At 43.8% G+C, this 16,746-nt stretch overlaps 1 protein-coding gene across 1 annotated transcript in view; it reads right to left on the bottom strand.

Annotated features, from left to right (window-relative positions):
- Positions 1-16,746, bottom strand: part of ABCA12 (ATP binding cassette subfamily A member 12) — a 268,673-nt gene that overhangs the window by 175,235 nt on the left and 76,692 nt on the right. The window contains exons 7-9 of the mRNA XM_077448325.1: positions 15,529-15,662; positions 9,979-10,082; positions 8,383-8,483 (exon numbers count right to left, since the gene is read on the bottom strand). Coding sequence (XP_077304451.1) covers positions 8,383-8,483; positions 9,979-10,082; positions 15,529-15,662 — 339 coding nt within the window. The remainder of the gene's footprint in view (positions 1-8,382; positions 8,484-9,978; positions 10,083-15,528; positions 15,663-16,746) is intronic.

Raw genomic sequence — 16,746 nt, 5'->3', positions numbered from 1 at the left:
TGGTTGAAAATCATTCAGAAAAATGGCATGGGTAGCCCTCCCTGCCCATTACCAGCCTATTTGGGTCTTGTACGCATATTAAGGGGAACCCTGTACCCATATTAAAAAAAAGGAAATGCGTGTGGCCCCCAGGCCCTATATACTCAGAACAGCAGTTTACAGGCGGTGCAAACAAGACTGGGACTGTGTAGGTTTGTTGTGTTAAGTTGAATCTGTTTGTAATTTTCAACTGGTACATTTTTAAAGTGTAGCTCCAGTCAAAAAAAATATTTTTAAGCTTTTTGGAAAACATAGGGAAGGGTTATCACCCCTGTATAATTTGTTTTGTCGTCCATCTTTTTTCATCTCACTTGCTGTTGTCTCCTTCCGTTTGCAAGTAGGAGATGTTTGTAAGTTGGATGTTTGAAAGTAGGGGCCTGCCCTATATGCTCTGCAGAAATGGCGGAACAAGGTGTTGGTTTTGCAACAACATTGTAAGCCCTCAAAGTGACTCTTGGTGGGCGCTGGAGCGCCCTGCTGTGAACGATTATATCAAGAATTGTAATTACATGCCATTGTTGAACAGTGGTAGAAAAATTGACCTTTGGTGGTTGTGGTGCTGGTGCCACAACACTATAAGTCCTCACAGTTACTCTGGGTGGGCACAGGAAGGGGCCCTCCTGTGAAATATTATATCAAGAATTGTAATTACATGTCCCTGTTAAACAGGGGCAGAAAAATTGGGCCTTAGGCACTGGTGCCATCACACTGCAACCTCTGCCATACACTCTAGTTTTTTTGCAGGAATTAGCCCTGCTGCAAAGCATTGCATCAAAAATTGTACTTAAACGCCCCTGTTAAACAGGGGCAGAAAAATTGGGCCTTAGGCACTGGTGCCATCACACTGCAACCTCTGCCATACACTCTAGTTTTTTTTCAGGAATTAGCCCTGCTGCAAAGCATTGCATCAAAAATTGTACTTAAACGCCCCTGTTAAACAGGGGCAGAAAAATTGGGCCTTAGGCACTGGTGCCATCACACTGCAACCTCTGCCATACACTCTAGTTTTTTTGCAGGAATTAGCCCTGCTGCAAAGCATTGCATCAAAAATTGTACTTAAACGCCCCTGTTAAACAGGGGCAGAAAAATTGGGCTGCTGGCATCACCCAGAACCAAAAATGTTCTTCCAACATATCAGCGGAGGAGGAAGAGGATAGACAATCAACATAACAGGACAGTCACTCAGCATCAGCATAGGCAGTCTTGAAGGGATGTGGTATTTCAAAAAAAATTATTCGGTTACATCAGCTTCAGGTGCTTGGTAGCTGTGGGTGATCCAAGACTGATTCATCTTGATGAAGGTCAGTCGATCAACTGATTTGGTGGACAGGCGCACCCTGTGATCGGTAACAAAGCCACCAGCAGCACTGAAGGTGCGTTCCGAAAGAACGCTGGATGCAGGACAGGCCAGTAGCTCAATTGCATACTGTGCAAGCTCTGGCCAGTGATCCATCCTCAAGACCCAGTAAGCCAGAGGATTTTCAGTGGGAAAGGTGTCCAAGTCTGACCTTGCCCCTAGGTATTCCTGCACCATGTAAATTAGACGCTGGCGATGGGTGCTGGAACCAATCATACCTTGGGGCTGCGGACTAAAAAATTGTCTGAAAGCATCAGTCAGACGGCCACCTTCTCCACCGCTCCTTCTGACTGATGCCTCAGCAACACGTTGTCCAGGACCAGGAGTTTGTGACCTCCCAGTCTCTGGGAACGCATTGCACAGAGCTTTCTGCAAGGCCTCCCGGAGATGTCTCATCCTCTGCTCCCTCTGCGATGGCAAGATAAGGTCGGCAACCTTACCCTTGTACCGTGGATCAAGGAGAGTGGCCAGCCAGTAATGGTCCCTCTCCTTGATCCGAAGAATACGAGGATCCTTCCGCAGGCTTTGCAGGATCAGGGAGGCCATGCAGCGTAGGTTAGCTGAGGCATTCGGTCCGGAGTCCTCTGGGTCACTAAGGACAACATGATCCGCAGCTACCTCCTCCCAGCCACGTACAAGTCCACGTGTTTCTTGGGACTGTAAATCATCCCTATAAGACTGCTGCTGCTGATGCTGAGTGCCAGCCTCCACCTCCATGCTGACACAATCATCCTCCTCCTCCTCTTCCTCCTCCTCACCCTCTTCCTGTGTGATGGGTGGCACAGCAGGAACACTGTCTGGATAAAGGGGGCCTTGAGAGGCAAGGAAGTCCTCCTCTTCCTGCCTCTGTTCTGCCTCAAGTGCCCTGTCCATTATTCCACGCAGCGTATGCTCCAAGAGGTGGACAAGAGGTATAGTGTCACTGATGCATGCACTGTCACTGCTCACCATCCTTGTGGCCTCCTCAAACGGTGACAGGACAGTGCATGCATCCCTGATCATGCCCCACTGGCGTGGTGAGAAAAAACCAAGCTCTCCTGACCCTGTCCTGGTGCCGTAGTCGCACAGGTACTCATTGATGGCCCTCTGCTGCGTGTGCAGCCGCTGCAGCATGGCCAATGTTGAGTTCCATCTGGTGGGCATGTCACATATAAGGCGGTTCTTGGGCAGGTTCAACTCCTTTTGGAGCTCAGCCAGCCGAGCACAGGCATTAAATGATCGGCGGAAATGCACACAGACTCTCTTGGCCTGTTTCAGGACATCCTGTAAGCCGGGGTACCTGCCCAAGAACCGCTGCACCACCAGGTTAAGGACGTGAGCTACACAGGGCACATGGGTCAGTTGTCCCTGTCGGAGGGCGGAGAGGAGGTTGGTGCCATTGTCGCAAACCACCATTCCTGGCTTAAGCTGGCGTGGCATCAACCACCTCTCGGCCTGCCCCTGCAGAGCTGACAAAACATCCGCCCCAGTGTGGCTCCTGTCCCCCAAACAAACCAGCGCAAGCACGGCATGGCATCGTTTTGCCTGCGTACTTGCGTAGCCCCTGCAACGCCTACGGAGCACCGCTGGTTCTGAGGACAGAGCACTGGAAGAGGCCATGGAGGAAGAAGAAGAGGAGGGGGTGGAGGAGAGAGGTGTGTCACAACCAATAGTAGCATTTTGGAGGCGTGGTGGCGGAACAACCTCCAATACTACTGCACCTTGTCCTGCATCCTTCCCAGCAGCCAGAAGAGTGACCCAATGGGCCGTGAAAGACAGGTAACGTCCCTGTCCATGCCTGCTGGACCATGAGTCAGCGGTAATATGCACCTTACCGCTGACCGCCCTGTCCAGCGAGGCAAGGACATTGCCTTCCACATGCCGGTAGAGAGCCGGAATTGCCTTCCGTGAGAAAAAGTGGCGTTTGGGGATCTGCCACTGAGGAACCGCACATTGTACAAACTCACGGAAGGGGGCCGAGTCTACCAACTGAAAAGGCAGCAGTTGAAGTGCTAGCAATTTAGCCAAGCTAGCATTCAACCGCTGGGCATGTGGATGGCTGGGAGTAAATTTCTTCCGCCGGTCCAGCAGCTGGGGCAGGGACATTTGTCTGCTATAATCGGACGTGGATGTACCACTAGCAGAGTTCCCGGAAGCACTTGGCTGTGACACACCTAATTCTACACCTTCATTTCTCTCAGAGCAGGTTTCAGAGAGGACTGAAGGTCTAGTGGGGTTGGAGATGCCAGCTGATGAGGAGCAAGGAGAGGTCCGCTTTGTTCTTTGGTGTGGGTCTTTGAGGTATGCTTGCCAACGAGCTGCATGGCAGGTCAACATATGTCTGGTCAAGCATGTGGTGCCCAAGCGGCTGATGTTTTGGCCACGTGAGATACGCTTGAGACATATGTTGCAAATAGCAGCGGTGCGATCTGATGCACTCGTCTCAAAAAAGGCCCACACCAAAGAACTTTTAGAATAACGCGCAGAGGAAGCGCTCTGCGCAGAGGAAGCGCTCTGCGCAGGCGGAGCTCTGCGGTGTGATTCAGTCGGTGTGCTGCCCCTAAGCTGGCCCCCGGAGGGCATCCTGCCTCGTTGGACATGTGCCTCCTCCTCCTCCTCCTCCCTCCTTCCAGGCACCCACGTGGAGTCAGTGCCCTCATCATCCCCTCCCTCTTCATCGCTGTAGCAAACCTGGCAGTATGCTGCAGCTTGTGGAACATGACTGCCAGATTGCTGTCCTTCTTGAGCATCCCCTCTCTCTGTGCTCACGCTACTGCCTTCCTCTAGCTGAGTGTCATCATCAGAGCCCACCAAACACTGGGCATCCTCCTGGAGCATGTACCCAACACTGTGCTCAAAGAGTTCAGGAGACTCCTCAGGAGGACGTGGTGGGTCTAGGGAAGGAGTCACTGATGATGACATTGAGAGGAGGGACGACGATGTGTTGGCAGCTGCTTTTCTACTACCCTGAGACTGGGTGAGAGAGGATGAGGAGGATGAAGAGGGCTTGGTCATCCACTCTACCAAGTCGTTGGCATGTTGCGGTTCAACATGTCCAGCTGCAGAAAAGAAGGACAAGCATGTCCCATGGCCACGTGCTGATGACAATGCACCGCGTCCACGACCAGCACTGTTGTCTCTAGACACAGAGCCTGCTTGCCCTCTTTTATCGGCTCGCGCCTGTCTGCCTCTCCTTGCTGGCCTTCCAGACATGGTAATGGCCTGAAGGGAGTTGGGTAAAACAGTAGTTGGGTAGTTTATATTGTGCTGGAGGCACACAACACCCACTAACTCCTGCAGATGCCTTTTTTATAGAACAGCAGAGTTAAAGGGGTATATACAGATGTATACTGTGCTGTGCTGGAAGCACACACAACGTCCAATAACTCCAGCAGATGCCAATCGGGCCCAAATAGAGAACAGCTATGTAGGTGGATAATAGCGGTATGTACTGGGTACAGAGCAGGCACACAGCACGCACTATCTCCTGAGTGACACTGCTGACTGCAAGCTCTATTGTTAAAGATGGACCACTAGCTATATAGGTGAGGTGAATATCACGGTGTATACTGCGGTCAGGGCACGCAGACAATAACAAGAAAACAGCAGAGTTAAAGGGGTATATACAGATGTATACTGTGCTGTGCTGGAAGCACACACAACTTCCAATAACTCCAGCAGATGTCAATCGGGCCCAAATAGAGAACAGCTATGTAGGTGGATAATAGCGGTATGTACTGGGTACAGAGCAGGCACACAGCACGCACTATCTCCTGAGTGACACTACTGACTGCACGCTCTATTGTTAAAGATGGACCACTAGCTATATAGGTGAGGTGAATATCACGGTGTATACTGCGGTCAGGGCACGCAGACAATAACAAGAAAACAGCAGAGTTAAAGGGGTATATACAGATGTATACTGTGCTGTGCTGGAAGCACACACAACTTCCAATAACTCCAGCAGATGTCAATCGGGCCCAAATAGATAACAGCTATGTAGGTGGATAATAGCGGTATGTACTGGGTACAGAGCAGGCACACATCACGCACTATCTCCTGAGTGACACTACTGACTGCAAGCTCTATTGTTAAAGATGGACCACTAGCTATATAGGTGAGGTGAATATCACGGTGTATACTGCGGTCAGGGCATGCAGACAATAACAAGAAAACAGCAGAGTTAAAGGGGTATATACAGATGTATACTGCGCTGTGCTGGAAGCACACACAACTTCCAATAACTCCAGCAGATGTCAATCGGGCCCAAATAGAGAACAGCTATGTAGGTGGATAATAGCGGTATGTACTGGGTACAGAGCAGGCACACAGCACGCACTATCTCCTGAGTGACACTACTGACTGCAAGCTCTATTGTTAAAGATGGACCACTAGCTATATAGGTGAGGTGAATATCACGGTGTATACTGCGGTCAGGGCACGCAGACAATAACAAGAAAACAGCAGAGTTAAAGGGGTATATACAGATGTATACTGTGCTGTGCTGGAAGCACACACAACTTCCAATAACTCCAGCAGATGTCAATCGGGCCCAAATAGAGAACAGCTATGTAGGTGGATAATAGCGGTATGTACTGGGTACAGAGCAGGCACACAGCACGCACTATCTCCTGAGTGACACTACTGACTGCAAGCTCTATTGTTAAAGATGGACCACTAGCTATATAGGTGAGGTGAATATCACGGTGTATACTGCGGTCAGGGCACGCAGACAATAACAAGAAAACAGCAGAGTTAAATGGGTATATACAGATGTATACTGTGCTGTGCTGGAAGCACACACAACTTCCAATAACTCCAGCAGATGTCAATCGGGCCCAAATAGAGAACAGCTATGTAGGTGGATAATAGCGGTATGTACTGGGTACAGAGCAGGCACACATCACGCACTATCTCCTGAGTGACACTGCTGACTGCAAGCTCTATTGTTAAAGATGGACCACTAGCTATATAGGTGAGGTGAATATCACGGTGTATACTGCGGTCAGGGCACGCAGACAATAACAAGAAAACAGCAGAGTTAAAGGGGTATATACAGATGTATACTGTGCTGTGCTGGAAGCACACACAACTTCCAATAACTCCAGCAGATGTCAATCGGGCCCAAATAGAGAACAGCTATGTAGGTGGATAATAGCGGTATGTACTGGGTACAGAGCAGGCACACAGCACGCACTATCTCCTGAGTGACACTGCTGACTGCAAGCTCTATTGTTAAAGATGGACCACTAGCTATATAGGTGAGGTGAATATCACGGTGTATACTGCGGTCAGGGCACGCAGACAATAACAAGAAAACAGCAGAGTTAAAGGGGTATATACAGATGTATACTGTGCTGTGCTGGAGGCACACACAACTTCCAATAACTCCAGCAAATGACAATCGGGCTCAAATAGAGAACAGCTTTGTAGGTGTATATAGTGGTATGTACTGGGTACAGAGCACGCAGACAGCACGCACTAACACTACTGACTGCAAGCTCTATTATTAAAGCTAGATCACTAGCTATATAGGTGAGGTGAATATAGTGGTGTATACTGCGGTCAGGGCACAGACAGTAACCACTACACAAGAGCAAAATAGTAAATCAGCCAAAAACGATTGGTGTGTAACTGTGTTGAAGGTACACAGAACACCCACTGCTTCAGATGCTAACAAACACTACACGAGGCCGCCTGAAAGGCAGCTTTATATAGTGTGGGGCGTGCACTACACAGTCTGAGCTATGATTGGCCACAGGCAGGATGCCTGTGGCCAACCATTGCTCTCCTCGCTACTGGCGCTGCGATTGGCCAAGCATGCGGGGTCACAGTGCATGCTTGGCCAATCGTGAGACAGCAATGCATTGCGCCATCGCAGTGCATTGTGGGCCACACGAATTTTGCCGCGAACGGCCCAAACGTTCAGAATTCGGCGAACGCACGAACGACCGATGTTCGAGTCGAACATGCGTTCGACTCGAACACGAAGCTCATCCCTACCCCTGACAGCCGATGCCGAGTGGGACCCTGGTTTCCTGAGGGAAAGTAGTGATCTCTCTGCAGTGGTCTGACACACCCCTTGTTTTGAAGCACCTGGAATATATTTAGCTAATCTAAACTGAAAGTTTTCTTGGCTTGAATATGCCTAATTGTAGTACAATATTATTCTAGCCATATACCAGTCGAAAAATTATTTGAACACATTTTTTCATGAGAGCACATGATATTGCCATCATGTAATGACTGAATTTTGAACAATAAATCGTTCAATGGACATAAATGAATCAGTTTCTTGTTCATTTTTTGCTTTTGAGTCACACATGTGCAGTACCAACAGTTCAATTTTTAACAGGTGAGAAACACATTAACCTTTCAATTTATCGGCCATTTGGCAGAAGTTTTCCAAACTTTTTCTTGGCTCAAAAATGTCACAACCTCCAGTGGCATACTGTGACTATTGACAGGGCTTCCATCTTCCCCCGGTCTTCCATCCATGTTTGAGGACTCTGGCTGTGTGAGTAGCCAGAGTTGCGATGCTGTCGCTCCTCAAAGCGCATGTGCCAGTGCACATTTAGGAGATATTTTTTTACCTACAGGTATGTCTTATTATAGGCTTACCTGTAGATAAAAATCACAAAGTGGGCTTTACTACTGCTTTAACTAGACGAATAATTAACTAACTGTTTAAATGACAGATTTTAGAACAGTTTTTCTTCTAGTTTATGGACACCAATAGACTTCACAAAAAGTTGTTGTTTCAATGAAAAGTTTACATTGTAGTCTATGAAAATCTGAGGCTTCAATGGGGCAGAATAAGTAAATACTAATGAATAACTGTTAAAACTGAGAGAAGGATAATAATAAAAATAAAATGTTTAATTGCACGCATGAAAAGTAATTATATCTCTTGTGTATACTATCTGATGATCAGGGAAGGCTGTTATACATTTTGATAACTATATCTCACTGGATCTAACTATGTATCACCAAGTAATTATTCTTACCTGAAACAGGGAAATGCATGGCTTCATCTCAGTGGCCAAGGATTGGTTAGACAGTGTTTGCAGGATATTAGATACATTAGTTGTATTTGCTGGCATGATGACTGTTGTAAACACAGAGATTTATTAAATACGACATTAAAAATGACAACATCTATTTAAAAGAGCCTACATTATTCTTATAGTGCTACCAATACTGTAAATCTTAGGCAGCAGTTCGAGTAATCCTGTACTAGGCAAAGTAAAATGTTTGCTACAGAGGAGGTGCATAAACATCAATGTTAACAAGGAGCCCCCCAAAGTATAAGTATTTCTTGATATGGAGATAACATAGGCTTACCCTGGCTATACACCAGTCAACATTTGGCACCTTAGCAGTCAATCACTACACCCAAACGCAGTCACATATTCCAGCATGTATTACTGAGTGTATGTTTTGAGTATCAGAAAATCGAAACTTGTACAAGAGTTTTCAGATAGTCAGCTGGTGGATAAGGGGAACACAGAAATCAAAATTCTTGGTTCCTTATGGTTGGTATGGTGCCTCTTATGAAGCAAAAGTTTTCTAGTATCGGTAAAGAAAAGGTTACATTTAAGGTGCCCATTGGCATTACACCACAGTCTCTGGACTTGATCAAGCAATCCTTGGGGATGCACTGGCTTTTGCAGATGCCAACTGTCTACGGTCAGGTTTAGACAGCAAAAGATCTGATCACTAAAAGAACTTAGCTAGGCATTGCTAAGTTCCTTTAGTGAGCAGATCTTTTGTACTGTAGCTCATAAAGGTGCTTTTGCTGTGGTGCACAAATTGGTGGATGGTTTAATGATTATCTAATTTCTATTGACACCTTAAAAACAAAACCATTGCCTAAATGTTACCCTAATGGGTTTGTTTGTCAAATAGTGCAAGAAGCAAAGTGCTTTAAATCATATCAGCGCCAAAAATACTTTGAATGACAGCAACTGAAATATATTTTTGCAATCTACACTGTTTTACTAAATAGACTCAAAAATTATACAGCATTCAATCCAGGGTTGTTCAATTGTAGACCCCATTGTTGCCATACAGGTTTACTTGTTTCATTTTATAATTTATTCTATTGCTAATGAAGTATTTGTTTTAGAGAAAAATGAATTTGCTTGTGACTTCCAGAATATTCATTAAAGTGGTATTAAACCCAAAATGTACTATATTGCAGCTTACCAAACATTTTTTTCCTTTTGGGATAAAGGTTATACATGAATAAATAAAAGCTTGTAATCACCCCTGTCAGTGGTAAATTGTTTGTCTTATCCCTGTAACTGCAAGACAGCTTTTTCTTTAAACAAAAAACAATAGACTTACTGGCTGGATCGAGTAAAATAATGAAAACCTAAAAAAAAATCTATTGCAGCCATAACATCTAAGAAATGGTAAACTGCTATAAAATCATGTTTGCTTTTAGGTTTAATACTGCTTTAAGCAGAGAATATATGAAATGACACTTATTGGTCATTATAATACAACACTTAAATACTTATATTTTTTTCCAAACAGATGATATATCATGTCACAATATTTTCTTATATAGGACATTATATAGATGTTATATATTTTACCTGGATTAATAATTTTAAGTATGCTCTTTACACAGGGCTGTATGTAGGAAAGTTCCTGAGGAATTGCTGAAAAATTGAGGACGAACTCTCCAGAATGTGCAAAACTGAAAATAAACAATAAATTAACAATTACATTCACATTCTTTTACATATCTAGAGTAGATTATAGAGATAGGACAAAAATGTAAGACAATCCTAATGCCAAAAATGACTTTAGGGTCGGTTCACACTAGGACGACTTGTCAGGCGACTTAGCCGCCTGACAAGTAGCTTCCCGTTCTGTACAATGAAACCGTTCTAATCAGAGTGACACAAGTCGCTCCGACTTAGAAAAAGGTTCCTTTATGACTTTGGAGGCGACTTGCATTGACTTCTATACAGAAGTCGTTTTGCAAGTCGCCGCAGCGGTCGCGTCCAGGTCGCCTGAGGCCATCGCGCTGTAAGTCGTGCTGCCTCAGTGTGAACTGGACCTTAGGGGCTGCTGCTCTCCTAGTTAGTGACCTACAGAGTATTTCTCTTCCATGTTAGGTTTATTTATAAAGTTTGTAACAATCACTAATAAAAAAACAAGCAGTGGCACCATTTAGGGCAAGAGGCAAGATTTAACCACTTGCCAACCGCCACATGTACATTTACGCCGGCACAATGGCACGGCTGAGCAAATGGGCGTACAGGTACGTCCCTTTGAATTTGCCGCAGTGTGGTCACGTGTGCGCCGCTGGCTGCACATGCACGATCCTGCCAGCAGCTCCGTGAGTAGGACCAATACCCACGATCGCCTCACGGAGCTGAAGAACAGGGGGATGCTAATGTAAACAAGCATCTGCCTGTTCTGCCTAGTGACACTGTCAATGATCATAGCTCCCTGTGATCGGAGCTATGATCAGTGATGTGTCACACGTAGCCATGCCCCCTAACAGTTAGAATCACTCCCTGGGACACATTTAACTCCTTCCTAACCAGCTAGTGGTTAACCCCTTCACTACCAGTGTAATTTTTACAGTAATCAGTGCAATCTTATAGCACTGATCGCTGTAAAAATGACAATGGTCCCAAAAATGTGTCAAAATTGTCCGACATGTCCGCCATAATGTTGCAGTCCTGATAAAATCGCAGATCGCCGCCATTACTAGTAAAAAAAAAAATCATAATAAAAATGCCATAAAACGAACCCCTATTTTGTAGCCACTATAACTTTTGCGCAAACCAATCAATAAACGCTTATTGTGAGTTTTTTTTACCAAAAATATGTAGAAGAATACGTATCGGCCTAAACTGAGGAAAAAATAGTTTTTTTATACATTTTTTGGGGATATTTATTATAGTAAAAAAGTAAAAAAGAATGCGTTTTTTTTTCAAAATTGTCACTCTATTTTTGTTTATAGCACAAAAACTAAAAACTGCAGAGGTGATCAAATACCACCAAAAGAAAGCTCTATTTGTGGGGAAAAAAATGACATAAATTTTGTTTGGGAGCAACGTCGCACAACCACGCAATTGTCAATTAAAACGATGCAGTGCCGAATCGCAAAATGTGCTGTGGTCTTTGGCCAGCAAAATGGTCCGGGGCTTAAGTGGTTAAAGTACAATTATTTTTAGTGGAGCCCATCAACATGGAAACATGGTAAACTAATAATTACATTTTATCATTGTTTTGCTTCACTACTTTGTGAGTCCCCACCCTGGAACAACCACCTTATATACACTTCTTCTATGTCAGTGATTTACAAAGCAGTCAAGCAAGGGCAGCACAATAACATGTGCATGCGCAATTGCAGCTGCTGTATTTCCTTATGAAAGTTTTGTCTTAAATAAATACTTGAGTTTTTCCTTCGGATTTACCAAAACCATGTAGTAGAAGGGCCTGCCTGATTGCATACAAATTGAAACTCCTAAGGTTTGACCTCATATTATATAGTTTTGGTAAATCTGAAGGAAAAACTCAGCAGAAAAACTGATAGTGTGTATGGGGCTTAAGGTCATTATAGTTTCGCAAAAAGAGTTCGACCATCAGCTATATGTGAAAACAATGTATGTGAAGGACCGTAAGTATTTGCAATCCTGTTACCTGCCTTCACCTATGTTCCTAAGCTACAGGTAAGGATAGAGAGAACAAGGTCTCAGGATCAAGCAGTAGTAACAAGGTTTCTCTTTCCACTTCAGTAGTGAACATTTGTGACTCCCAACCAACAAGTACAACTAATCCTACTATTCACAGCTGATGCCATTGATTAGCTATGACTATTTTAAACCAGGGAACATGGTTACTAACTCTTTGGTTCAAGAAACAAAATGCTTGTATATAGGAGGTACACAGCTCTCTTGCAAAAATTCCCGGGGGGGGGGGTAATCTAACCTTTTGTTTTATGAAAATATGAAGAAACATCCTTTTATATACATATTCTACAATCTGTCACATTACAGACCTTCAAATTCAAATTGATTTTACACTCTGAATTGACTCCATCACAAGTTCATCAAACTGATAGGTGCACTTTCCCCTCTTACCAGTACTAGCTGACCACCATACAGAAGTTGACACATTCAAGACATTTTCTTGAGGCTACGACCCCCTCCCCACCTTGTGTATCCTGCCTTGTCTTTGTCTAATCGTATTCTAATGATCGGTTCATTTTCTCCATGTAACCAATGCCATTGAACAGCTGATATCTACTGTTCTATGCGTTTATGAGTTAATACAATTTTTTTTTTTAAAATGAAGAAAGAAACAATATTTCTCTGCAGGAATATTGGGCATATGTTATGTAATAGGTGTGGTAATCTGGAAGCTAGTTAATACTGCACAGAAATGAAGAATGGCAAAGGTGAGGTAGATATTGCACAATAGCATTAACATGATTTATGGCAGGGGGAAATCCCAGTGTAAAAGGAAATGCTTAAAATAGCCACAACTGCCTATTGTACATGATATTTCAGCATAACATAAATTCTTTAGATAGCTACAACTTATAATGGCTTTGAAGCATTTGTCAATATCTAAAGCAACAAAAGCACAATGATTGCAGCTTATTCATCATTATTTATTGCCCACAATTATGTAATCTAATGAATTGAATACCTTCTAATGTTACATTATGTAACCTGACTTTGAGTGTGTCTGTGACTAAGCATGTGGATTCTGAAGCAATGCCAATATGTCCTGGGATTCAGGAGGTCACATTGCATAAGTGTCAACCATTTACAACACACATTCTGAAGATAACAACTGGGAAGTATGAAGGTGTCAGTAAGATATGAACTCTGTGCAATTATTTTGTTTCAAACAATTGATACATGAATATTAAAACATGTATTGCGTGAATATTACTGCCCCTACCACCACAATGATCTTATCTCAGTAAAACAATGGAAATTCAAGCTAGTTTATCAACTATTTCCAAAACATTGATAGGTCTCCACAGTCATAGGGATTATAGCCTGAATCAGGTGACAATCCTTTTATGCTTTTATGTAGAATAAAACTTAAAGTGATTGTAAAATCTTGTTTTTTTTCCTATAAAAATAATAAACATGTTATACTTACTTGCTCTGTTGCAGTGGATTTGCAAAGAGCAGCTTGAATCCTCCTCTTTCGGGTGCCTCTCCTGTGCTCCTGGCCCCTCCCTCCTATTCAGTGCCCCCACAGCAAGCAGCTTGCTGTGGGGGCACCTGAGCTGAGTTACAGCTTACTTTGTCTATTCAGACACAAAGCCCGGGCCTGGCCCTGCCTCTTCTCTTCCCTGGTTGGCTAGTTGACTTTGATTGACAGCAGTGGGGGCCAATGGCTCTGCTGCTGTGTCTTAGCCAATCAGGATAGAGAATCGCAGAGGGCTGAACATTGCTGGACAGAGGGACCTCAGGTAAGTGTTAGAGGGACTGAGGGGGGCTACTGCACACAGAAGGCTTTTTATCTTAAAGTGGAGGGCCAGTTATAAAAAAAAAAAAAATAAAAATGTCAGCAGCTGCAAACACTGCAGCTGCTGACTTAATAAACACACTCACCTGTCCAGGGCGCCCGCGATGTCGGCCGCCCGAGGCCGACCCGTCCCTCGACTCTCGGGTCCCGGCGCCGCCATCCCTTGTAAGGGAAACAGGCAGCGGAGCCTTATGGCTTCACTGCCCGTTTCCTACTGCGCATGCGCGAGTCCCGCAGCTACTGCGCATGCGCGAGTCCCGCAGCGCTTTCTGAATGGGACGCGCTGTGTTCTGGAACACACAGTTCCCAGAACACAGCGCGACTCATTACCCAGAAGACGCCGCGACGAAGACAGAAGACAGAAGATCTCCGCGGAGGAGGAAGAGGAAGATTAGGAGAAAGTGCCTAGCAACAGGCATTTCTGGTAAGTAAAAAAAATATTTTTTTCATTTTTTTTTTTTTTAGATTTTTTTGTAATTTTTAAAAAATTTTTGTTTTTCAGGGTGGCCCTCCCCTTTAATGTTTAGAATGCATTAAGAAAAAAAAAACATATGCCTTTACATCCCTTTTAAGCCAGTTCAGCAGGAACTGGATGAATTTTGATCCATCTATAGTCAGGCTAGTTGTACTAAAGTCGATCCTGTTTTTTTTTCGCCTGATCACTGCTGGTCACTCCTGATCAGTAGTGATTATTGCATTGTGCCGGTGGGGAAGGCTCCCTGCAATTTTCATTGCTTCAGCCCGGGGATGAAAGGAAAGAAAATTGCATAATGTATGGCCTGCCTTATAAGGCTAGCCTTACATGTATAGATTTATCTTATTCATCCTCTGGGCTAATTGAGGGCAATTGAATATATTATATATCTGGCAAAAATTCCAGGATCCCAGTTATTATTTTCCTATGCTCATTTAGACAATAACATATTTATTACCGGTATGTGCAATGTACATTTCTTCTCTTTAGTTTTCAGAAATATATCTTAAAATATAGTGAGACTAGTGATGGTTCAGGGGAAATCAGCTGCCCAAATGAGCACAAATGGATAGGCAAAGGCACCTCCTTTTCACAAGGGCCCCCAAAGTATTTTCTCCTCTTCACTAAAGGGAAAGTGTGATCACAGAAAAAGAAACAAAACTGTGGGCTACTGATTGAATGATCACTGTGATAGCCAATCAGAGGCTATCACTGCAATCATGTGATCATTATCCGATTCCCCCAGGTTGCAGATGTTAGTAGAGAACCTGGGCTGTCACTGACCGATCAAGCGAGCTCCCAGCACAAACACAAGAACACATATATGCAGGGCCCAGGTTTAAAGCCGACCTCCTAAATGCTGCATATACACTATGTGTTACCCGGTCTTAAGGGGGTTAAAAGTATTTTGAAATATCAGGAAAAAATGTCATTAAGGGGGATGTTGATTATATCATTACACTTCTCTACTCACAGATTCATCCATTCCTGGAATCCAACGACACATAGAGAAACTCCTAACCTCAAAGCATATTGAACTATAAAATGTTCTTTGTACCAAATTGGGAGGTTACCCTTTTTTAAGTGAAATCAGACTTGAGATAAAAAATATATTTGTTCCCTGCACACCCCCATTCAAACTTAGTTTCAGCATGTTTACCTTTGTGGGTTCTTTAAATATTCCGGTAGCATCAGCAGAAAATTCCATGACTCTGTTTTACTTTGTAACATTTCTACATTTTTGGAGATATTAGTCACTAATGCAAGAATATCCGGAGATGACAAGTTGCTTGCCTTCATAGCAAAACAAGAAACAAAAGTATTATGTCATAGCGAGAATTTGTAAAGATAGAAGAAACAAAACTATTATTTCATAGCATGAATGTGTAAAGATAGAAGAATTTATCAGTTGAAAATAAGGATGAGATGGCCTACTCTTAAAGTGATTGTAAAGTCTTGCTTTTTTTCTATAAAAATAACAAACATGTTATACTTACCTGATCTGTGCAGTGGTTTTGCATTGAGCAGACCAGATCCTCCTCGGGTCCCTCTTTGGGTCTCCTGGCCCCTCCATCCTGTCGAGTGCCCCCACAGTAAGCAGCTTGCTATGGGGGCACCTGAGCCGAGTCACATTCAGACACGGAGTCACGGTTCGGCCCTGCCCCTTCTCTCTCCTGATTGGCTAACTGACTGGTTGACAGCAGCAAGAACCAATAGCACTGCTGCTGTGTCTCAGTCAATCAGGAGGAGAGTCCCCAATGGCTGAGACACTTGTGGACATTGCTAGACAGAGATGGGGCTCTGGTAAGTATTAGGGGGCTGAGGGGGGCTGCTACACCACACACAAGGATTTTTATCTTAATGCGTAAGATAAAAAACCTTCTGACTTTAAAACCACTTTAACTACCAAGGCACTAACTCAGACCAGGAGCACTTTCTCCTGACAGTGCCCCTTCTCAGGAATATATGATGATCCTCCCACTTAACAATGCAGGACCTCTGCCTTCTTTCAATTGTTTTTTAGAAATATTCATAGTTGTATTGTCCTTATGAATTTTGAATCACACATAAAGAAAAAGGAGGACCTGCGCTTCTATGTGCAGTGCGTATTTCAGCCTAAAAATTGTGAATGCTATAATGAGGGACAAGGGTTTGAAATGAATCATTGGTTTATTGTAACCTCAGGGGGTGTCCTTAAGAAAAATATCTGTGTTGCTTATAGCTTGTTTTTACTATAGTGGTAGAGAAGCTTTAATATTATTGGATTTCCTTAAATTTTTATACATAAGGTCTGTAATTACACCTTTTAAAAAAGCTCACCAGCAGGGGTAATTCAAATAATAGGAAAAACCAAAACGTTTTTAAAAATTTGGATAGA

This window comes from Lithobates pipiens, unplaced genomic scaffold, assembly GCF_037356315.1.
Source record: "Lithobates pipiens isolate NorthernLeopardFrog02 unplaced genomic scaffold, aLitPip1_a1.2 Scaffold_22, whole genome shotgun sequence".
NCBI classification, from domain to species: domain Eukaryota; kingdom Metazoa; phylum Chordata; class Amphibia; order Anura; family Ranidae; genus Lithobates; species Lithobates pipiens.
The sequence above is the reverse complement of the archived record's forward strand: the minus strand, read 5'-3'. Positions and strand labels throughout refer to the sequence as shown.